Source organism: Mustela lutreola, chromosome 11, assembly GCF_030435805.1.
Source record: "Mustela lutreola isolate mMusLut2 chromosome 11, mMusLut2.pri, whole genome shotgun sequence".
Taxonomy (NCBI): domain Eukaryota; kingdom Metazoa; phylum Chordata; class Mammalia; order Carnivora; family Mustelidae; genus Mustela; species Mustela lutreola.
In genome coordinates, this window is record NC_081300.1 from 24,298,674 (window position 1) to 24,321,588 (window position 22,915).

The 22,915-nt window shown below is 43.5% G+C and overlaps 2 protein-coding genes, 1 long non-coding RNA gene and 2 other non-coding genes across 9 annotated transcripts in view; 2 read left to right on the forward strand and 3 right to left on the reverse strand.

The window, feature by feature from the left end:
* Positions 1-11,821, forward strand: part of MYO5B (myosin VB) — a 345,627-nt gene extending 333,806 nt beyond the window's left edge. For both annotated transcript variants that reach the window (XM_059138813.1, XM_059138812.1), the window contains exons 38-39: positions 1,467-1,547; positions 7,790-11,821. In XM_059138813.1, coding sequence (XP_058994796.1) covers positions 1,467-1,547; positions 7,790-7,942 — 234 coding nt within the window. In that variant the 3' untranslated portion in view covers positions 7,943-11,821. The remainder of the gene's footprint in view (positions 1-1,466; positions 1,548-7,789) is intronic.
* Positions 1,177-18,344, reverse strand: LOC131810872 (uncharacterized). Of its 3 annotated transcripts, XR_009345755.1 has the most exons (5): positions 18,148-18,344; positions 14,150-14,340; positions 3,230-3,753; positions 2,435-2,715; positions 1,177-1,359 (listed from the first exon to the last, which is right to left on the reverse strand). It is a non-coding gene; the product is annotated as an uncharacterized LOC131810872 (long non-coding RNA). The 3 variants fall into 3 exon arrangements; XR_009345753.1 differs by having other exon boundaries at positions 2,435-3,753; XR_009345754.1 differs by having other exon boundaries at positions 2,435-3,346; positions 18,148-18,342.
* Positions 17,056-17,138, reverse strand: LOC131811993 (small Cajal body-specific RNA 18). The gene has a single exon (XR_009346226.1). It is a non-coding gene; the product is annotated as a small Cajal body-specific RNA 18 (non-coding RNA).
* On the reverse strand, positions 17,216-17,358 carry LOC131811997 (small Cajal body-specific RNA 17). Its single transcript, XR_009346230.1, has one exon. It is a non-coding gene; the product is annotated as a small Cajal body-specific RNA 17 (non-coding RNA).
* The window catches only part of ACAA2 (acetyl-CoA acyltransferase 2), a 29,987-nt gene continuing 24,980 nt past the window's right edge, over positions 17,909-22,915 (forward strand). Inside the window, exon 1 of one of the 2 annotated variants that reach the window (XM_059138815.1) lies at positions 17,909-18,058. In XM_059138815.1, coding sequence (XP_058994798.1) covers positions 18,043-18,058 — 16 coding nt within the window. In that variant the 5' untranslated portion in view covers positions 17,909-18,042. Of the gene's footprint in view, positions 18,059-18,086; positions 18,207-22,915 lie in introns of those variants that run through there. The other variant, XM_059138814.1, reaches the window with a different exon arrangement.

Consider the following 22,915-nt stretch of genomic DNA (forward strand, 5'->3'; position numbering starts at 1 on the left):
ACTCTTCAGAGAACTGCTTCTTTCTACAGACGTACTGCAAGTTTGCCAACTTTACCCCCCTTTTAAATATATTTTGCTTTCCGAAGTTTACTTCTAGAGTTCAGCTGGCCTCACTTTGCATTTGGGCAGACTACTTCCACCCAACAGTCGGCAGGCAGACAGAAGATTATCCTCTCTGTTCAATTAGGAAAAATTGTTCCTTTTATTAAGTGATTTGGGGGTGGGAGGAGGTAGGGAGGTGTGGTAAAAATGACACTTTCATTATCTAAGGTAAGATCTCCAGTACTCTTTAAGAAATCTTTAAATGACTAGTAGGTAAGAGGCTGAGAGTTTCAGGCAGGTTTCCTAGAACATTCTTTTTTTTTTTTTTTTTAATTTCTTTTCAGCATAACAGTATTCATTGTTTTTTCACCACACCCAGTGCTCCCTGCGATCCGTGCCCTCCCTAATACCTACCACCTGGTTCCCCCAACCTCCCACCCGCCCCCCGCCCCTTCAAACCCCTCAGATTGTTTTTCAGAGTCCATAGTCTCACGGTTCACCTCCCCTTCCAATTTCCCAACTCCCTTCTCCTCTCCATCTCCCCTTGTCCTGCATGTTATTTGTTATGCTCCACAAATAAGTGAAACCATATGATAATTAACTCTCTCTGCTTGACTTATTTCACTCAGCATGATCTCTTCCAGTCCGGTCTATGTTGCTACAAAAGTTGGGCATTCATCCTTTCTGATGGAGGCATAATACTCCATAGTGTATATGGACTACATCTTCCTTATCCATTCGTCCGTTGAAGGGCATCTTGGTTCTTTCCACAGTTTGGCGACTATGGCCATTGCTGCTATAAACATTGGGGTACAGATGGCCCTTCTTTTCACTACATCTGTATCTTTGGGGTAAATACCCAGGAGTGCAATTGCAGGGTCATAGGAAAGCTCCACTTTTAATTTCTTTTTTTTTTTTTTTTTTTTTTTTTAAAGATTTTTTATTTATTTGTTAGAGAGAGAGAGAGATACAGAGTGCAAGCACAGGCAGACAGAGTGGCAGGCTAGAGGCAGAGGGAGAAGCAGGCTCCCTGCCGAGCAAGGAGCCCGACGCGGGACTCGATCCCAGGACGCTGGGATCATGACCTGAGCCGAAGGCAGCTGCCCAACCAACTGAGCCACCCAGGCGTCCACTTTTAATTTCTTGAGGAATCTCCATACTGTTTAGAACCATTATCTTTTAAGCCAGGAGTGGGGGTGGGGAGGCATGATGGAGACAGGAGTAAGGGCTCAGGTCTAGTAGACGAAGCCTCTGATCTGTAGTTTACAAACTGTAGGCTCCTCTCCTTGATTTCACTCCAGCTCCAAGGTATGGGTCCTGTGTAAAGAAGAGTATACTCTTGTGAGTGTCCTATATTCATTGAAATCCAAAAGTTGTCGTATGTTCCTTTAGGTCTTGCTAAGCTTTTGCTTTTATTCCAACAGATTGTCAAAATTTTAAACCTTTATACTCCCCTGAATGAATTTGAAGAACGGGTAACCGTGGCCTTTATACGAACAATCCAGGTGAGTTTTAAAACATTAATCAATTTTATAAAGTCCTGGTCCAAAACTAGAATCAATTTTATAAAGCTCTCACCTAAAACTAATAAAGGAAATAAAAGTTTAGAGTTTAACTTTGCTTCTCTGTATTAATAAATCACTGGTTATATTCTAAGCCAAAAGACCTTATATCCTAAGGCTTTTCATTTGGGTAAATACTAACTGTATCACGCATAAATAACTTAGCTGTATACACAAAAGACTGAACTTTTAGAATCTCTGCTTGGATTTTAGATGTCGTATTTGCTACTAGCACATCACTGAATTAGAGCGCCAAGTGGAATTAACAAAGTCAGCAGAATATCATCCCCAACCATGAACTAAACTAAGAAATATTATTTTAAGAAAACAATTTGAGCTCTCAGTCTTGCCTCTAAGACTCATAACATTTGCCCTTAGGTACATGCTTGAAAGAAAGAAAAGAAAATGTATTAGGGAAGTGATTATTTAAATCTGTCTTGAGATTGTGGGATTTTTTTTTTTTTTTTTCTTTTTTAAAAGATGAGCTTCCTAAAGCTGAGCCTTAGGTGATTTGGCTGAATGCCTTTAAAAAAAAAAAAAAAAAAATATATATATATATATATATATATATATATAAAATTTATTTATTTATTTTACTACAGTGATAGAAGTTTATTAAGTGAAGATACAGAAAAAGCTCTCAAGAGTGAGAGGGGTCCTAACTGGGTTGCCAGTGAGGGCCTTTAGGGTTTGTCTTTTCTAGAAAGCTAACCAGGGAACTTAAATCCTTTTAACATCTCTATTGATAACACCTTCCATGGCTTACTTCCTTTTTAGGGCCTGGTTATTCTTTGTTGGTCACAGTGGTTATCTGTAGAGACACTACCCACCTCACACCCTTAGGGTAGGGTGGTCCGGTTGGTCCTCTTCCCTGTGGTTTCCCCACACCTCCACTTTTTTGGGATTTCTGTGAGCCTGATCACATAGCCCCCTTTCTATCTCTCCCTGCCTAGCCCCACCTGATCCTCCCTCCTCCCTCCCCCTGGAATAGTACGGACTGCCTTCAAGGACCAGAGCATGACCACTCTGGCTGCTTCCTGCTGAAATGGGGCGGTGGGCTATGAGGCAGTTGGAATCAATCCAGGAGTCGGTCCAGGGGCTTGCAGTATGGCTCCAGGGGGGGCACGATGGCCAGCAAATGGTACATGCATCAGCACATGCAAAAGGAGAAACATGAAACAAGTTAGGCTCCAAATTGTGATAGATTAGATAAGACCCCCAATTACCAATTTTTTCAAATAGCAGTGGATATCTTGGTTATGTTTAATGGATCACAAGTGTCCCCTATTAATTGGGAGACCTTGCAGGAGTTAACTGTAATGTCGTAACAACACATGTGGGGAAATTTTCCAGGCTCCAAATAGTGTAGCAATAGTAGAATTGTAAGTGTGATTGTAGCCACGTCCAGATGACTCAGAAGGACGGTGACCGTTTCTCTCATTACCCACCGTGGGGAACACCTTGAGGAGATACAACACTTTCTCATTGCCTAAGCCTCCTTAGCCAGCCACTGCACTGTGATCCCAGCATAGGAAACCAGGATCAAAAGAAATGGACGAAAGTGAGCAGAGGAGGCAGGAAAAGGGGAATTGAAATGAGGCTTTATCAAAAAGACACTCAAAAACCTGGAGAACACAGGGGGTAGGAGACGCTCTTCCTCTAGTGCAGTCTTGGGATTTCTCTTCCGAGCGCCTTACACCGTGGCCACGTAGAGATCCAGAGATTGAGAAAGTCAGCCGTGTCTAAGGACAAATGAACATTTCAACCTTGTGTCTGAGGTGAAACCAGAGGCTGAAGGTCAAAGGAAGGATGCCAAGTCAGGTGGAAGGCCGTTCTTCTAAAGGCAACGCGGTGACATGCGGAGCACAGGGAAAGCAGGCAGAGAGGGAGCACCACAGATAGCTCGAGAAGGCGGGGTGCTGATGGAAAAGATCCAGTCCGGACACAGCCACAGTCTGCTACTGAAAGTAGAGGAAGCCTTTCGATGACAAAGAAAAGCCACCGGGTTCTCTGGAGTCCCCACGGGTTTTTGTGGAGCACTGATAATTTACACAAATCAAAGTACAAGTTCCGAAAGTCTTATTTGGTTTTAAATACTAGCATACACATCAGAGGGAGAGTTGGAACCGCTGCTGGGTTGACAGGGGCGCTGTTGAGAAGAAGAGTCGGAAGTCAAGCCAAAGGTCAAAGAATTTTTGCCACATCAAACTTTGGCGTTGCATTAAGGGCAGAGGGAAAAAAGGTAGCAGAGGTTGGTCAGATCGTCTCTGCAGCGCCAGAATCAGGTTCTGAGTCGCTTCAGCCACCACTCTCAGTGGCTGGTGACTCTATCAAAAAATTCTGGTGTTTTTTTGTTTTTGTTTTCTTTTTTTTGTTTGTTTGTTGGTTTGTTTTGTTTTGTTTTGGGGGGGTCTGTTTTTTGGTTTGTTTGTTTGTTTGTTTGTTTTTTGTTTTTGCCAGCTGTAGTTTTATGTTCTGTGTCTCCAGAGACAGAGGCTACACAGAGGAAAGGGTGGAATGATTTGTGCCGACTTCCTGTACTTGCACACATCTAATGTGGGATAAATACTATTTGCTCCTTAAAGCAAACCATTTGCTTGGGTGATATGGGCAGAACGTGCTGACCTTTAAAAACGTAAATTTGAGGGGATTCTTAAACTCACAGAAGGATTCACAGGATAATGCCTATAAGATGACTACCTTGTTAATTTTAAATAAGTATGTGCACCTTTTGCTGCTGAATTATAAATAATATAGGTATTAACTTTTCTAAATTTTTATACCCTCCTCTCAATCCCTTACAATTTCTTCAAACCCTTTAAAGAGTAGAACCTGCTGATCTGAGGTTGAGAAATAAAAGGACATTTAAGTGCTACAAAACAATTTTTAAGAGCCTTTTGCCCTTTCACATTTTATGTACACCTTTATAGGCTGTGTGACCGGGTTTGTAATAATAAATACAACCAAGCTGAGTTTACTTTTGGACTTCAGTGGTCCTGGAGAGACCATTCTGTTAGGTTCTCAACAGACCCACTATTTGGTATCTTTATCTTAAATTAGTAACAGTAGTTGCTTATGTGTCTCTAAATGTCCTTTCTTCGGCTAAACTGTTCCCATTATTTCAAGCTACTTTCTCAAACTGTTAAAATTACTTCAAAATTTTGGCCCAGGACATGTGGGTGGCTCAGTGGATTGAGCATCTGATTCTTGATTTCAGCTCTGGGCATGGTCTCAGGGTTGTGAGATCAAGCCCCACATAGGGCTCCGTGCTCAGCACTGAGTCTGCTTGAGATTCTCTCCCTCCCCTTCTGCCCCTCCCCCCCGCCCCTCCACATACACAATCCCCTCCCTCCAAATATATATATATATATATATATATATATATATATATAAAATTTTGGCCCACGTTTCATGTGATACCAACCACATGGAGGTTTTTTTACTTGACAACTGGAAATTTAAAGAGTTTTCCATTTATTATCCAGGTTCACCTTTATGCATTCCACAGCCACTATAGAATCGACTCACAGTCCTATGCTCACACAGATTTTGTTCTAAAAATCTGTTTCCCAGCACTTTTCAAATGCTCCTGCGTTATTTACTAACCTCAGCCCCACTTGAAGGCTTTAGAAACGCAGAGCTATAATGAGTAATAGTCGCCTGTGACCTGCAAAGGCTTAATGAGTTCATATAAGATCTCTTGTTGGTCTTGGCTAATACAGGATAATGATGAAACTTCTAGAAAGTTACAACATACCAAATGTTACCACTGCCTAGTGGTGAGTTTTCCTAAGGAGGAAAAAAATTTTGATCGCTTAAGCTAGTAGTCGATGGCCTGTATTTTTACAAGATCGAGATGTATTGATTTTCCTCTGGGCAACACTCATAGCTAACTAGTCTCCGTGGCCTTCATGTAAGGACGTCTCCACCTGGGTTCCTAATTCAGAGGTTGATGGGATGTGAACCAACAGAAGGAACAAAGGAGCATTAGCCGCCCACACGGGACTCACCTAGTGCCAGAGACCATTCTCTGCTTTACCCTAGTTAACTCTATCATTCATGACCTCTGCTAGGGAACCACTTATTTTCTGTATGCCTTCTATGTTTTGTGTTACTCATTACTGCCTTTGTGTGTGTTTAGTTTTTGTAGTGTACCACTGAGATTCCCTACTTTCCTTTTTTGTGTACTTTTTTTATCACCCTGCTGATCACAACTAACATCTTAAACTTGGAACTACCTAATATAAATAATCCCAACTTAGGTCAATAGTACACATGTTCTGCTGCTACATACATACCCCTATCCCTGTCTCTGCCACTATGTTGTTACTGCCACATCTGCTGTACATGATGTCCCCACTAACAGAAATGCTTAACTGTTTTCTGCATCTGCATAAATTATGTAAGAAGGAGCTACAAGCAGAAGTACAATGCTGGCTGTGTTCTTTATTTCTTCCTACAGCCTCAAATTACTGTCTAGTGTCCTTCCATGTCAGCCTGCAGGACGGTTTTTTTTTTTTATGATTTTATTTTTGTTTTATTTGACAGAAACACAGTGGGAGAGGGAACATAAGCAGGGGCAGAGGGAGAGGCAGGCTTCCCACTGAGCAAGGAGCCCTATGCGGGACTCAATCCCAGGATCCAGAGATCATGACTCGAGCTGAAGGCAGACACTTAACGACTGAGCCACTCAAGCGCCCTGCAGGACTTTCTTTTGTTGATGTGGAAGTGACTTAATTTCTCCTTTATTCCTGAAGGATAGTTTTGCTGGGTATAGAGTTTTTGGTTAAGAGTTTCTTTTAGGACTTTAAATAGGTTACCCCATGCCTTCTGGCCTCTGGTTTCTGATGAAAAAAATCTGTTCATAATCTTGAGGATACTTTATAAGTGAGGAGTCCTTTCTCCCTCTTTGTTGTTGGACTTTGATAATCTGACTATAATGTGTCTCAGTGTGAGTGTTTATCCCATTTGGATTTTTTTTTTTTTTCCTTCTTGGGGAGGGGGAACAGGTGTACGTTTTTCATTAGATTTTGGATGTTTTCGGCCATTATGTCTTCAATATTTTGCTGCCCTTTTCTCTTTTCCTCTTCTGGGACTACTATGAGGTATATGTTGGTATGCTTTATGGTGCCCCACAGGTCCCTAAGGTTCTGTTTACTTTTATCCATTTTATTTATCTGTTCCTCAAACTGGATAATTTCAATTGCCTTATCTTCAAGTTCACTGATCATTTCTTCTGCCTGCTCAAGTCTGCTGTTGAACCCCTTTGGTGAACTGAAAAGTTTCATTTGAGTTACTATACTTTTCCTAAAATGTTTGGGTCCAAATTAGGTGGGGGGAAGGAGGGGTTGTGTCCCTTTAAATCTTCCACTTGATACCATTGGAGGAAGCCACTGTATCCCAAGAGAAGGTAAAATCAAAGCACGCATCTGTGCCCATCCATCAGGGAACATGAGAGCAAGGGCAGGAACTCAGATTTTGGAGGACGAGGTCCCACTGTCTGGCCTGCTGCACTGGCTGGCTTCTCCCAGAGTGTGGGCCTCTGTCCCTCAGCTACACAGGGGCTGGAGACTTAGGTTAGTGGCCAATTCACACAGACTGCTCCCTTTGCAGAGATAAGCAACCTCCCCCTTCTTCAGCTCCTGCTGGTTCTAAGTGTCTAATCAGGTTCCAGAGTTCCAAGAGCAATTGCTTTTTCCAGCTCAGTGGCTGCTTCAATGGAGGGACTGAGGCCCAGTGCTTTCACTCTGCCATTTTGTGTGATGTCACTCTCCCCATTCTGGTTTACAGATGAGGAAACTAAGGCACAGATAGGTTCAGGAATTTGCCCACCAGATCAGAGCTCAGGCTGTCTGCCTCCAGAGCCCATGGTCTTAAGCCCTTCACTGTAGTACCTCTCCACACGATTTGCACCTGAAATGTATTTTTCTATTCTCCTTTAGCTGGAAAATTTAAAGACTGCCAAAATTTGGGGAGAGCTTAAGGTCATCTGGATTCCAACAGGCTGAAACCAGGGCTCCTCTCCCTGATGAATGCCACAGGGACAGGGAGGCCACGTTCTCCCAAAGCCCACCCTAATTGTCTTAACAAATGTTTCCATGATACATGCTACTTCACTTTTGTGAGTTCCTCTAAACCAGCTCTTTTGGGGGTGGCCTTTCATGTGGTTGTCGTCTCCCTCACAGGCACAGCTACAAGAGCGGAATGACCCTCAGCAGCTGCTGTTAGACTCCAAGCACATGTTTCCCGTCTTGTTTCCATTCAACCCATCCTCGCTGACCATGGACTCAATCCACATCCCGGCCTATCTGAACCTGGAGTTCCTCAGCGAGGTCTGACAAGGCACAGCCCTCGCCCCTGCCCGTGGCTCCATTTCCAGTGAGGGCAAGAAGGAAGCCTCTTATGTATGGTGAAGTGAGGGGTCTGTTAAATCTGTAAAAGACTGAGAGCCCGTACAGAGTGCTAAACGATACGGAATAAGACACATTTGGCATTATTTTTTTGTACGTACTGCTCAGAATAAAAACACTTGAAGTATGGAAGATTTTTAAGTATATGATTTCAATGTAAACAAATACATGTTAAAATCCTCTCCCGCCACCCAGCAGCCCCCATGGCCCATATAAAAGGTGTCAGTCTTTAAAATGGAAACTGCCCAGTTTTGATCTTTGCATGTAACTGGAGGGTGCCCAAAGTAAAATCATATGGAAAATATGCCACGTAAGTTGCCTTCAAATCACTTTGAACAAATAATGGTACTAATAACATGAAGCTGTTGCACAGTGGGGCCATCTCCTGAGGTCTACAAACCACCAGTGCAAATGAGTTTGTGGGGAGATGTTCAGAGAACAAAAATACAGGGCTTGGGCCTTCGGAGAAGTTTTCGAAAGTATCCTGAAAGCCTGGTGATGCAGAGACAGTGGTATAACTAACCTCCAAACATTCTGAGGACAGGTTTCTAAAGCAAAATTAGAAGACTCTGTCCCTCCTATGCTTAAACCCTTTTTGCATAGTCTTGGGTTTATGGAAGAGTCCTGCTTAAAATGCTCCGATCCCAAACTTAAAGTGTGAGCCACACGGAAAGAGTCTTTGTTTCCGTTTCCAGTGCTAGTCCATGTGCTTCCTGAGTCCACAAAACTTTCACAAAAATCTATGTAATCTACATATTAGAAAAGAATACCAACTTTGGTTTTATTTACAGATAAAAAAACCAAACAAGTCAGTATGAAAGCCTGTAATTCCTTAATGCCATGAAACTCCCAATAAGAACATCACATAATGCACTGTTAATTCCAGGTAACCAGAAACAGTAAAAGAAAATGAACGTGAGAATCCGATTATTTGAAAAACTTTTCTAAATATTCAGTTTAGGGATTATTATCGTCCAAAAGTCTTTTTGGGTTTGTATGTTTGTATAAGTGTAGGTTCTTTTTAAAGAGTGAGAGTAGCTTAGGTCAACACTCCCTTTTCAGGTTATTTGGAACATTTATTTTTTATTTATTTTTTTAAAGATTTTATTCATTCAGCAGGGGGAACAACAGATGGAGAGGGAGCAGACTCCCACGGAGGAGGGAGCCCGATGTGGGGCTCCATCCCAGGACCCTGGGATCATGACCTGAGCCAAAGGCCGATGGTTAACCAACTGAACCACCCAGGCATCCGTTTTCAACAACTTTTAAATTCACCACATAAACATGGCAAATACCTCTGCTTTGAAAAAAGGATTAAAACAGTTTTCAGTGAAATATGACAGCCAATTTTATGTTCACTGCTTTTATAGGTTTTTTCCTTGCCTCTTCAACAGTAGGCATTCAATTAGAAAGCCCTGCATATTCTCTAAACCCACTTTTTGGTGATTTTTTTTCCCGTATTTCTAACAGATAACAGTATGTTGCTCCCATGACCAGAAGAGATGGTATTTGCAAAACTGAGAAGAGCCTCTATATGACATCAAGATTACCCCATGAATGGCAGGTAGAACGTCCCCCTATGCGCACGCATGCACACGCACACACTTACACACACGTAAGCACCACCTGTCTATCAGCCAGCCAACTCCAAAAGCTGCTGGAAACACCTCACACCCCAAGACCTGAATGGTCCTGTGTCCATTCGGCTCCACTTGCTCCGCCATTCTTGGGCCTGCTAGGGCACAAGGCCCAGCGCCTGGGCAGACTCTGGAGCATCCCGTCCAAATCTACAACCCCAGCACGACTCGTTCACGGAAACCATGGCGGGCCGCTCTCAGGTATCCGCAGAGCTGTACCTGTCCCCCATTCGCCGGGTACAGCTATGTCCTCTGAAACCCACAATGCACCCCTTCAGCCCACACAGTGACTTCCTTGGGAAGGCCAGTCTGTGGGTCTGTGGCTACCTCTTTTTAAAGTCATTTATTAAGTATAATTTGCTGATGTTGCACTTCAGTTTAAAACTGAGCTTTCATGTAAGGACTGACCTTCATCTTCAAGTTAACCCCAAATGGCCTTGTTTCGAGTGTTGAGTTTGAAAAGCAGTGATTCTATAAATGTAACGGCTTGCTGTCCTTACATTCTGTCTTATATCCTCACTCTCTCCATCTCCATGGGTCACTACTGCTGTCACCGTTAATCATAGGTGCCAAGGACTCATTAAATAAAAGCTTGGCAATTAGAATAAATGTGGCAGCGGAGGGGGAGGGGGGTATGAATAGTCCTTTTCCAGGAGAGAGGGGCATTTCACTGGAGCTGTACTTAATAGAGTACTAACAACAGAGAAATAACAGTGACTGGAAAATGCTTGGGTCAGCCCTGGGTCAGCCCTGTTTAACTTAACACTTGGAGACTGAAAAGAAGCACTTTTAGAGAAACTTTAATCACTTATTAGCATTTTTATTCTTTGCTTTTTTAAAGCTAAACATTTTCCGACTTCATGAAATCAATGACTTCGTGTAATTTAAGTCAACACCAAGGTCTGACCTCAGTCCACACTGGATACCTGTCTCCTTTTTATTCAAAATTTAGTCCACACCCACTCTCACCCCATGCCTTGGGCAGTTACTAAGATAACTGACTTGTCAATTATTTCTCGGAAACAAGAGTTGTAGAGGGACGTCATGGTGGAGTTTTCCTTTGTTTCTTGAAACATTAAGAGCATTTTAACGATTATTTAAGAATCAAATATTTATAGACAGCCTGTGTTTTCAGTATCATGGGGGACCTCTGTTTGCCGGTAGTAATGCAGATCAGTCACTGTTGCTGGAGCTGGGAAGCGCGCCCCTCTCTGCGTTCTCCCTGGGTCTTCACAGCTGCAGTTTGCTCTGTGGCAGCTGAGCAGCAGATGAGACCCAAAGTTTATGGAGGTTATTTCTCCGCTTTCCATGGGGCATGTCCGTAGGAGCACCTTCCCTTGATTTTCCTATACTCAAAATTTTCAGGCTTTTGTAAAAAACAAGACAAAAGAGAAACCTAGGAACTTGGAACACTTAGGAAAAATTTAACCCTGCTACCATCAATTCACCACTCTTAGAGCCTTACCGCATCAAGATTACAGGAAATAAATTAGAATTCATTTCTTCTGCCTACAATATAGGTAACGGTTGTCATACATGGGACCTCCTTCTAGGCAGCAGGGGTATCCGGAATTGAAGCACTTGTCTCCTGCCTAGGGGACTGGACAGTCACTACAGTGTGACAGCATGGGGGCAGGTCCCTGTCCTTTTTTCTCCTAGAGTATTCCTAGGCAGTTTCTCAAATTAATTTGCTGCACGAGCCGAATAGCCAAAATTCATTTTTTTGCACACACTGGTGCCATAATTAGAGAATTAGGGGGTATAGAAAAATTAGAGGTGAATGGCAATGACAAATATAGGACTGTTCTTTCCTCTTACTAGGTTGATACTAAGTATTGGTTTTCCTAAAGAAATTTCTAATTCTAATAAAGCAATCAAATGATTTTAAGCTACTTTCTAAGATGATACTATATCAGAATAACCCAGATTTGGATATAACATTTTGCCAGCAACTATTATTTAGATGAAGGACTGCTTCTCCGAAGAGGGTTCACATGATATGCCGGAGTAAATCTAACATTGTAAGAAGAAATACTACTGATAAAAATATTTTTTCATTTTGAACAAATCTGTAAAGTACACCTTTGTTTATAGAAAAAGATGCTTGTATTAGTTACTATAATATTCAGGTGTGGATAAAAATTTGTGGAAATAAATACTTTTGAAGAAAGTGGTGTGCCAAATCTAAATGAAATTTAGAACTCTGCAGCTGTATATCGGCTGAAAAGCTTATTTTTAATGCCTGCTTGAGAAACTTGATTCTAGGGGCCTACATTCAAACATGGATCATGATCACTTAAACCAGGGGTTGGCACTTCTGCCTGTAGGTAGGGCATGGGAGCAAACTTTCCCTGTAAAATAACAGACTTAATGAGCAATTGCCTCAGAGCCACAGAATTCAAACACAGTAGTTTGGAAGAGGAAAAGACGAGTAGATCAATGGCACAGGACACAGAGCCTAGGGACAAACTCAGTCACATGTATAGCTTTGCATATGTGTAAAAAAAAAAAATAGTGGGAAAATATTTACAAGATCTGTATGGAGTTTATAACATAAGTGAAACATTGACAGCCTGGAGAAATTATATCACGTTTGCAGATAATAAGACTTAAATACCAAAACTGTAGTCGGTTGTCTCCAAGTTGATCTACACAAAGAACCAAAAAAAATCTCAACAGTATTTTTGTGGGGGAAATCGACAAACTTATTCTAAAATTGATAGGGAAGTGCCAAGACCCAACGATAAGGAAGACCTTCCTTAAAGGGAAAACTTTCCCAACAAGTACCAAGACTTAATATAAAACTTTAGTAATTAAGATGTGAGATGTGTAGAAATGGCACAGACCAGTTATCCTCTGGAACAGAATAGAGAGCCCAAAAACTAAACATAGATACAGAAACACGGGTAGGCTGTTTCTTACCTACAAGAGCACACACCAAAATCACCTGGAAATCTTTGAAACTTAGGTCAGCAACCCCACCAGTAGGTATAGGTTAAGGTTTCTCCAGGGACGGTGCCCTTAAACAGTCATCACTAGGAACCACCATGAAACACTTCATGATACAGAAATACTGGTTGGAGAAAAGTTGCCTCTTAAAAAAAAAAGTTACCTCTAAAAGTTACCAACCTCCATGGAGTGCCTGGGTGGCTCAGTCAGCTGGGCATCTGCCTTGGGCTCGGGTGATATTCTCAGGGTCCTGGGCTGGAGCCCCTCATTGGGCTCCCTGCTCAGCAGGGAGTCAGCTGCTCCCTCTGCCCCTCCCCCTTGCTCATGCACACACGGGCGCTCTCTCTCTCAAAAGCCTTAAAAAAATAATAAAACCCAACCTCCTACCTAAGGATGGACTCACCTCTCTTCTGGGTGGCTGATGGAAGAATAAGGTCACTCTTCAGGAAACCCTTCCCCTCATGCCCAGAGAGGTCTAGGCTTACCATCAAGGCGTCCACAAGAAAACTGTCCACGAAGAGTCAAATTTCATACAAGACACACTTAACTACTTAAGAGTTGAGAGAGCATCGGGGCGCCTGGGTGGCTCAGTGGGTTAAGCCACTGCCTTCGGCTCGGGTCATGATCTCAGAGTCCTGGGATCGAGTCCCGCATCGGGCTCTCTGCTCAGCAGAGAGCCTGCTTCCCTCTCTCTCTCTCAGCCTGCCTCTCCATCTACTTGTGATTTCTCTCTGTCAAATAAATAAATAAAATCTTAAAAAAAAAAAAAAAAAAGAGTTGAGAGAGCAAAGATGCCCAACATCAGGGACTGGTCTGGCACTTGTGGTATGAGAAGCTAGACTGGCCCTCCCAGCCAGGCCAGGCTGTCCTCCCCTGGTGCCCAATCTCACAAGATACCAACATCGGGCAAGGCTGCTCTGTGCCTATGATGAAATGAGACAACATCTGACTGAAGACCACTTGATGGTTTTGTCTAAGTATAGAGACAAGACCACGGGCAAACCACTTGATTCCAACCCAGCCTCTCCCAGCCAATAAGAGTGAAAGCAGCCTCACCAGCAGCCAAGTTAGTCTAGCTTGGATCTGCCTCCTCCTAGATAGGATTATATCATCCAAAGAATTGTCCCTACTTCCAGAAAGAACCCTACCCCTCCACACCCCTATATGTGACATTCCCCAGGCACTCCTGGCTGCCCTCCAATAAAGGAAAGGGGAAAACAAATGGTTAAATGATAGAGATCAGTCAGCAGGATATGAGTCTCCAACAGTTTGCAACTGTCTTAGGGATTTACAAGAAAAAAGCAATCTCTAGAAACCTATAGACTCAATCTCCCTAACATCACCCTCCCGTCCACAAGATAGAAAACTTCGTATACAGTCCCTTCTCACACCCCAGTGCTGCTCTTTCTGCCCATGGGTCCCGTCCTCGTGCTTTGATAAAACCACCTTTTCACTCCAAAGACATCTCAAGAATTCTTTCTTGGCCATGGGCTCTGAACCCCACCACCCCACCACCCCACCACTCCAAACCACATCAATAAGTACCCACCTTCCCCCATTTGAACATGGTTTCATGCAGACACGATGCCTACAGCTGTAGCAACCCAAAGCCTGGATACTTGATGACATGGTAATACTTGGAGGCTTCTTGTTATGTGGAACAATAAAAAACCTTATTGTTTAAGCCATTTTAAGTCTTCTGTTATTTGCAGCCAAAAACAGCCCAACTGGTAATTAGCCCTAAAGGAAAAATAAGCCTTTATTTAACACAGCAACTATGATGGCAAAAAAAATATTAGAACTGAGTTACTGTCAAACCCAAATCAAGTCCAAAGTTTCCGTTAAATATAATGTAATAACTTAATTCCTACACCTAGAATAGTACGTGCTCTGTATCGTCCTTGAGAGGATTTAAAAAAAGTTTCTCATATTGTTTCCCGCAGGAACTCTGGCTGGGTAAGTGTGAACATTTACTGCTGACACATTGCCTCACCTCTCCACCTACCTGAAACCATTTTATCTCCCCCACTCCCCCCACCACAGACCCTCCCATGCAGAAAAAAGGAAATAAATCTTCAGAACCTAAGCCACCATACACTGGAAAATATAGAAAGTCATTCTTTTTTTTTTTTTTTTTTTTTTTTTAAGATTTTTATTTATTTATTTAACTTAACAGAGAGAAATCACAAGTAGATGGAGAGGCAGGCAGAGAGAGAGAGAGAGGGAAGCAGGCTCCCTGCTGAGCAGAGAGCCCGATGCGGGGCTCGATCCCAGGACCCTGAGATCAGACCTGAGCCGAAGGCAGCGGCTTAACCCACTGAGCCACCCAGGCGTCCCTAGAAAGTCATTCTTAACAGGCTTTCTTCCCAAGTACTTTTACTTCTTCCTCCAAGGAAGATTCACTTAACATTCACCTACTTTCATTTTGTGTAACAGAGACCTTAGCTAATGATACCTGTCAGCTTCTCTATCCCCACTCCTATATTTCCATATCCTCTGAGGACTGAAGACAACAGGCCTTGGGCATTTGAGAATCACATGTTCAAAATTCTAATTCAGCAATTTCTAGATTGGAGGCCTTGGCAAGGTCTTTGGATTCTCTGAGGCTAAGCTTCATCATTTATAAAATGAGAAGACAAAAAAAAAAACCCCACCTACCTCATGGGGTTGTAAACTGTCCCTCAGTCAGGATTTGTCCAATATATGTGAATTGTGTATTATTCCATTTTATAGGATTATTATAACACCTGGGTATAAAATTTATAAACACCGTATGTAAGGGCCTGGCACAATGCTGGGCACACAGTATCCAAAAAATGGTAGCTTTTATTATTACTCCCTGTTCATCATCCAGAAGATGCAGGTAAAAAAAATCATCTGGTAGGTGAGAAGCTTTGATCTTGGTCAGAATTCTATTGACTATACATACTCGTTGTGGGAAAGTAGTTTCCATATTTTTAAAAGTTAATAACCCTCAGAGCTTACCTATATGTTAAATCAGCTATCCATTTCCTGCATTCATTCCATTTAAAGTGACAGAAAGGAGAAAAGAAATAAATCTAAGGGTCAAATTGCAGTAGATCGCAAGAAAATGGGTGACGAGGAGGTAGAAGGTAGGAAGGGGAATAAAGTGATTTTTTGTGACGATGGACATGTTTTAATTATAGTTTTATAGCCGATGATAGAATGGGTTACAAGAGTGTATACACTTGTGAAATTCAACCAATTTAAGATTTTCACCGCATGGCCACATGTAAATTCTGCCTTAAGAAAAACCAGAAATAAATATTGGTATCTAATAGGACCCAAGCCAAGTGTTCCCAGAGTGAAGTGTATAACTTAACCCTTTCATCTGCCACTTCACTTTCCTCCATTTCAGTGACCCAGGTCATCTGCCGCTAAGCAGGGTCTGGGAAGCCAAGGATTATTCTGAGGTGTCAGGACAATAGTAGCCTTAAGGCTATGTCACAATACCAAGGCATTCACCTCACTTCACGAAGTCAGGTAGGCTTTTTATCACCTCATATCCTCATAAAAATGTTCTGCCTCAGTTGGTTAAGCATCTGCCTTCCACTCAGGTCATGACCCCAGGGGTCCTAGGATGAAGTCCCACCTAGGGCTCCCTGCTCAGCTTCTCTCTCTCCCTCTGCCCCTCCCTCTGCTTGTGCCCTCGCTCTTTCTCTTAAATAAATAAAATCCTAAAAAAAGAAAGATAAAGACCACATTCACTTTTTTTTTTTTTTTTTTTTTTTAAAGAAAGAGAAAGGGGGGGCAGGTGCAGAGAGGGAGAGAGAAAGAGAATCTTAAGCAGGTTCCACCCCTAGATGGAGCCTGAACCAGGGCCCCATCTTACCACTCCCAGATCATGACCTGCGCCAAAGTCAAGAGTCAGGGGCTTAACTGACTGAGCCACGAAGGCGCCCCCCACATAACTTTTATTAGGGTATATTACTTTCTTATTATTGCTATTAATCTCTTACTGTGCCTAAATCATAAACTTTATCATTGATATGTACATACAGGAAAAAAACACGGGGCTTGGCACTATCTGGTTTCAGGCATCCCCTAGGGGTCTGGGACCATGTCTCCCTCCCATTCAGGGGTGGGGGGGCAGAGACTACTGTATTAAGTTCTGCATTAGGAAAATAAGGTAGTTTGATGTTAGATGTGATATAACAAATACACCAAAACTAACAACTGCAGAATACAGGTGGTGGCTGTATGGGTGTTCTCTGCAGAAATGTTTCCACTTCTCTGTATGTTCAAATGTTTTCATAAAGAAAAGGACGGACTTAACACCTTGCAAGAAGGCTACAGGAGTCGTCTAGGGCAGGCACGCCCTGAGGGTTCACAGAAAACCTGGACGTGATCCGCCGCAGCTTCGCAGGCACAGGAACCGCCCCCAGCACACACACCCCGCCCCGGGCCCCGGCGCCGAGGGCCGCGCTGCTCGCCCGGTCTCAGTCCGTTCTCAGCACACACTCCATCACCTGGTTCCTAGAACTCAGATTGCGCAGTGGTCACGTCATCATCGACCAGGGCTCACAGTCACAGCGGCCGAAGCCTCCCTAACTCTCCCTCACCTCCAGCCTAGCCCGCTGCCCCTCATCTCCCCGCCCCGGTCCCCAGCCACCCTTCGCCTGACGCGTTTTCATAATCCTCTCGGGCTCCAGGCCAGCGGCGCCGCCAGCAACGGGGCCCGATCATATAAGGAAAATACCGCGGGCTCATGTGCGGGATACACTGGGGACTCCCTGCCTTCCGACACTCGCTGCACTCCCTCGCGCCGCAATCGCCCCCGCCCCACTCGCCCGTCCGCCCCGTCCCCACCTCCACCCGGCGCCCGGCCTCCAGGCCCCTCTCGGGCCCCGCCGCCCTCGCCCTCTCCGCGCAGCCGCACCGCGCAGCGGGCGACAGAGGCTCAGCCAATCCCCTCGCGGCGACCCCGCGCCCGGCCCACCCGACTTCCGGCCGCGCGCCCCCTCCCCTCGAGTCCCTTCCACGTGGGGGGCGTCTCGGTGTCGGGACGCCTGGTCCAGGGACTAAGGCGATCCGGTGCGGGGTGAAAGGGGACGTTCAGTACAGGATTCCGGGGCGGGTTATAGAGGCCGGGGGCAGGAGGGACAAGGGCAGGGTCAAGTCATTGTCTCGCTGGGGAAAAGGGAGGTAAAGTCTTTAAAGACAAGAGTGAGGAGGAAACGCGCTGGCAAGGAACGCTCTCTTCTGCAAGGCCCGGCTGCAGGCAGGGTTGGGGTTCCCACACGGAGGGTGGCATCTCGCCCGAGGGCGACGAGCCCCGACCGGCCGGAGAGGCGGGAAGTGGGTGAAAGGGCGGGGGCGGGGCCTCGCGGGTCGCCGCCCCTGGCTTTAAGGCCGGGAGGTGGGCAGGGGCCCCTCCTCATCGCTGGAGGGGAAGCCCTGCGTTCGTCCCCGCTCGCAGCCATGTCCCTGCTCAGAGGTGAGCGTCGGTGGTGTCTCTCATGGGGGGAGAGGGATTTGATGAAAGCCCAACCCGAAGGATTCTCCCGGGTCAAGGAGGAAACGTACGTGTAAGGCACTAGCGACAGCGACTCCGATGCAGTGGCCAGCTGAGGGTCGAAACCAAGGTTTGCTTCTGACCTTGAAGGTCATTTCCCTTCGTCGCGCAGACCACCCCGCCCGCGCCCGGTGTTTGCAGCAGTTAGAGAAAACTGGGGCGGCGCCGGAAGCACCGGGCGGCCTGGGAGGCGGGGGGTGCTTCGCAGAGGAGCCCCCGCCTCTAAACAGGTTCTCGGATGCAGAATCTTGTGGGGACGCACTGACGGTCTCTTGGGGTCTCCGGGGAATTTCTGCCCCAGTGACCTGCTCCGCCACATACTTCGTGGCATTCTGTTGGAAGACCAGCTTATTCCCTTTCCCTTCCATTACTTTAAGTTGACTCTAGGAAAGTGCAACACTAAGTACATAAATTTTAGGGTTACTACCTTTTTAAAAAAAGAATTACAAACTCTCGTCTCATAACAAATGGTCACAGTCAATAGAACTTTAATTTTCAGGAACAAGAACAGTAGTACCCCAGGGGCTTTTGTTTTCTTTTCTTTTCTTTTTTAGCATGCTTTCCGTTGCACCCAAGAAATCGTTCTCTTACTGCAGTTTGGCTATTGGGATTGTTTATATATCCTTTCAAGGCAGCTAGGCGTGCCTGCCAAATTAATCTAGAAACTGAAATGGATGCTGTAGCAGCAGTTTCCCTTAATTTGTTCTGGTTGTTGTGTGTCATTGCTCTAATTAAGTTAATATTTTCTCTGAGACAGACAGGAAGGCAGTGTTCCTGTTTTGCATTCTAGTGGGATTTTTTTTCCTGTGCTGTCACATCAGCACACCTTGCAAGTCCCTTGGCAACCAGTGATCTTTATACTGCCTCCATAGTTTTGCCCTTTCCAGGTGGCATATACTTGGAATCATAGTCTGTAGCCCTTTTAGATGGGCTTCTTTCACTTACCAGTATGCATTTAAGCTTCCTCCGTGTGTTTTCTTGACTTGACAGGTCATTTATTTTTATTGCTGAATATGTGTTGTATGGCTGTGCCGCATCCATTCACCTATTGAACGACATCTTGGATTCTTACAAGTTTTGGCAGTTCAGAATAAAGCTGCTGTAAACATTCGTGTGCAGGTTGTGTGGACGTGAGTCTAAGGCTCATTTGTATAAATGCATAGGAACAGTGATTCCTAGATCATGTGGATAGGGTAGGTTTTGTTTTAGTTTTATAAGGAACAGCCAAACTGTCTTCCAAAGTGCTTGTCTTTTGCATTACCAGCGGCAACGAGTTTCTTGTGCCCTGCATCCTCCCCAGCATTTGGTGGTGTTAGTGTTTTGGATTTTAGCTATTCTAATAGTTGTGTAGTGCTCTCTCGTTACTTTAATTTGTATGTCCCTAATGACGTAGGATGTTGTGTATATTTTCTTACGGCTATTTGTCATCTTTATATCATCTTTCGTGGGGTGTGTTAAGATTTTTCTCTTACCCACTTTTTCACTGGGTTGTAGGTTTTCTTCTTTTGAATTTTAAGATGTATATGTGGTGAGGGAGCAGAAGGCTAGCTGAAGACGAAGCATACACCGACAGCCTGCAACCTCCACCCAACCCCCACTCTTGGATGGGACCTTTGTGATGTTCTTCCAGGAATCTCCCAACTGTCATTTCGTTAATATCTTGCTAGAGGGGAAAACAACCTGAACTTGTGGTATCTTGTAGGTACCTTGTAGTTGGTCCTCTTTAGTATAGGAAAGTTCTTTTGAAACCTCCCAATTCCTTCCTTACAACTCCCAAGGGGATAATCAGGCATTCTTTTTTTTTTTTTTTTTTAAGATTTTATTTATTTATTTGACAGAGAGAGAGATCACAAACAGGCAGAGGGGCAGGCAGAGAGAGGACGAAGCAGGCTCCTTGCCCAGTAGAGATCCAAGGACCCTGAAATCCTGACCCGAGCCAAAGTCAGAGGCTTAACCCACTGAACCACCCAGGTGCCCCAATCAGCCACTCCTTAAGACACTGGCACAGCAGCTGTTCTGCACAGAGCCCTGTCCCCTGTGCTTTAATAAACCACCATTTTGCACCAAAGACTTCTTGGCTCTGGACCTCACCCCACCAAAACTCTCCTATATTCCAAAACCACATCATTTGTGTATATTGAATACCAATCATTAATCAAATAAGTGTGTTTTAAATATTCTCAGTTTGTAGCTTGTTCCTTTCATTTCCTTCTATGGTCTTTTGCAGAGCAGAATTTTTTAATTTTAATGACATTCACCTTTCCACATTTTTCGTTCATGGATAAAATTCTGGTGTTGAATCTAAAAAGTTACCACCAAGCCCATGGTCACCTAGATTTTATCCTATATTATCCTGTAGAAGTTTTATAGTTTTGCATTTTACATTTAAGTCTGCGAGCCATTTTGAATTAATTGTTGTGAAAGGTTTAAGGTCTGCGTCTAGATTTTATTTTTTAATTAATTTATTACTTTATTTTTGCACATGGATGTCCATGTCCAGTTGCTCCAGCACCATTTGCTGAAAAGACTGCCCTCTCTCCATTGAGTTACCTTTGTTCCTTTGTCAGACTTTGAGCTTCTGCCCATGTTTTTTTGTTCTCTCTTCTTCAGATTGTAAAATTTCTGTGTCCATATGTTCAAAGTCACTGAATCTCTCATTTCCATTCTTCTGTGAGGCCCATTCAGTGGATTTTTTATTTCAGATACCTTTCAGTTTTAGAATTTCCATTTTGGGGGGAAAAAAAAAAGGGAATTTCCATTTTGATTTTTTTTTTAACAGTTTCTGTTTCTTTACTGAGATGGCCTATCCTTTGTTATAAGCTTACTTTGCTTTATATCCTTGAGCATAGTTAGAAAATCCTTGTCTGCTAATTCTAACATTTGGGTCATCTTGGGGTTAGTCTCTGTTGACTGTCTTTTAAGAATTATTCATGTTAAGAAAAATAAAATAAATAAAATTAAAAAAATCATATTTTCTTGGCTCTTCATATGTGCATTAATTTTAGATCGTAGCATGAACGTTGCATATGAAACATTGCAGAGCCCGATTCTGTTATGTTCTTCCAAAGCCTGTTAATTTATTGATTGGTTGGTTGGCTGTTTAATTTGCAGGCAGTTAATTCAGCTGAACTTGGAATCGGTAAACTGTTTCCCTGGGAGCGGACAACAGCTCAAATCTAAGTTCAGTTCTGTTAGCCTTAGCTAAGGTGTTTGTAGATCATGGTTACAGGGCCAGCCAAATACTTAAGCAGAGTTCGTGTGTATGATTTGGGCTCTTGCCTGTGGTCCTTTCCTTTCCCACTTTCATTCTTATTTACCAGTGGCTGTGACTGCCATGAACTCAGTTCTCTGAGTCTTTAAGCCAGTAAGACTGAGTTTCTGAGTTCTAGCCATTCACGTAATGTGGACTCTTTGCCTTAAAGTCAGAGGCTATAAATAAATTGAACACTCACCCTGTACTGTTCCATTCTTCCACATCTCCTCCATACCTGTCTAGTTTTGTTCATTTTCCAAGGCTGTCAAGTAGTCATTTTTCTATACCATCATTGTTATTTGCAGGAGAGGTGATCAGATAGGAGCCATGATGACAATCAGGCTGTAATTAAATGAGGAAGAAGACATAGGAAGGGGAAAGAAAACCGAAATAAAATACCAATATAAAAATAGGTAAAATATTAAAGCCAGGAGGTTTATTTATTTTTTTAGATTTTATTTATTTATGATAGAGCGATAACACAAGCATGGGGGAGTTGGAGAGGGAGAAGCAGGCTCTGCACTGAGCAGGGAGCCCAATATGGGGCTCGATCCCTGGGATCGTGACCTAAGCCAAAGGCAGGCACTTAACTCAGCCACCCAGGCACCCCAGGCAAGGAAGTTTAGAGGACATTGGCAGAAATTGAGGAAGGTATAGTGCCACAGAGAAACCCATCTATCAGAACAAAAGATCTGTAATGCACTGAAGTAATATTTATGGGCTTGTAAATATCTGAATATTGTATCTGTAAAGATTAATTGGTTCTCTTCTAAATTACAATTGCATTTTAGGAGTAGCATTCTTTTATCTTTTAATGTTTGGGGGTTTAAGATTTTTAAAAATTAGAGTGCATGAGCAGGGGGAGGAACAGAGGGGGAGAGAGAGAGAAAGAATCTCTAGCAGACTCTGAGTGGCTCCATAGCAGGGCTTCATGTCAGGACCCTGAGATTCTGACCTGAGCCAAAATCAAGAGTCAGATGCTTAACCACCTGATGCCTAACCTAACTGACTGAGCCATCCAGGTGCCTCTCCTAAAATTCTTTTAGACTGTGAGTTTCTCAAAGTAGGGATGAAAGGAGAAGCTGAAGTTTTTTGTTTTCTTTGGTTCTGGGAGGTTTTTTTTGTTTCTGTTTTTTCGGTTTTTTTAGGATAGGTTGAGTTTGTTCCACAAAAGAGATAGCCTCCACTAACGTAATCAGGAGAATTGTACTTAAATACCAAGCGTGGTATAATATTTGTATGGTCTCAATTACAGGTTAATATCTTGACACAAACCCATTGTTAAAAGTCCCATCATTTCTTGGCAGGACATGGAAATGTGAGCTCAGATTGTTTTGGGAGAAGCCTACGTATGCAAAGCACCAAGCATGAGGTTCACCCCATACTGAGTGCCTCCTGTACGCACTTTACTTTTGACCTGCAGGATTGTTAGGAAGATTAGATAATGAAAAGTGATAAAATGTCTAGTGCTTAGTTGGTGCCTAATAAATGTTAGTGGGATGAAACGGACTATATTGGGTGCTGCT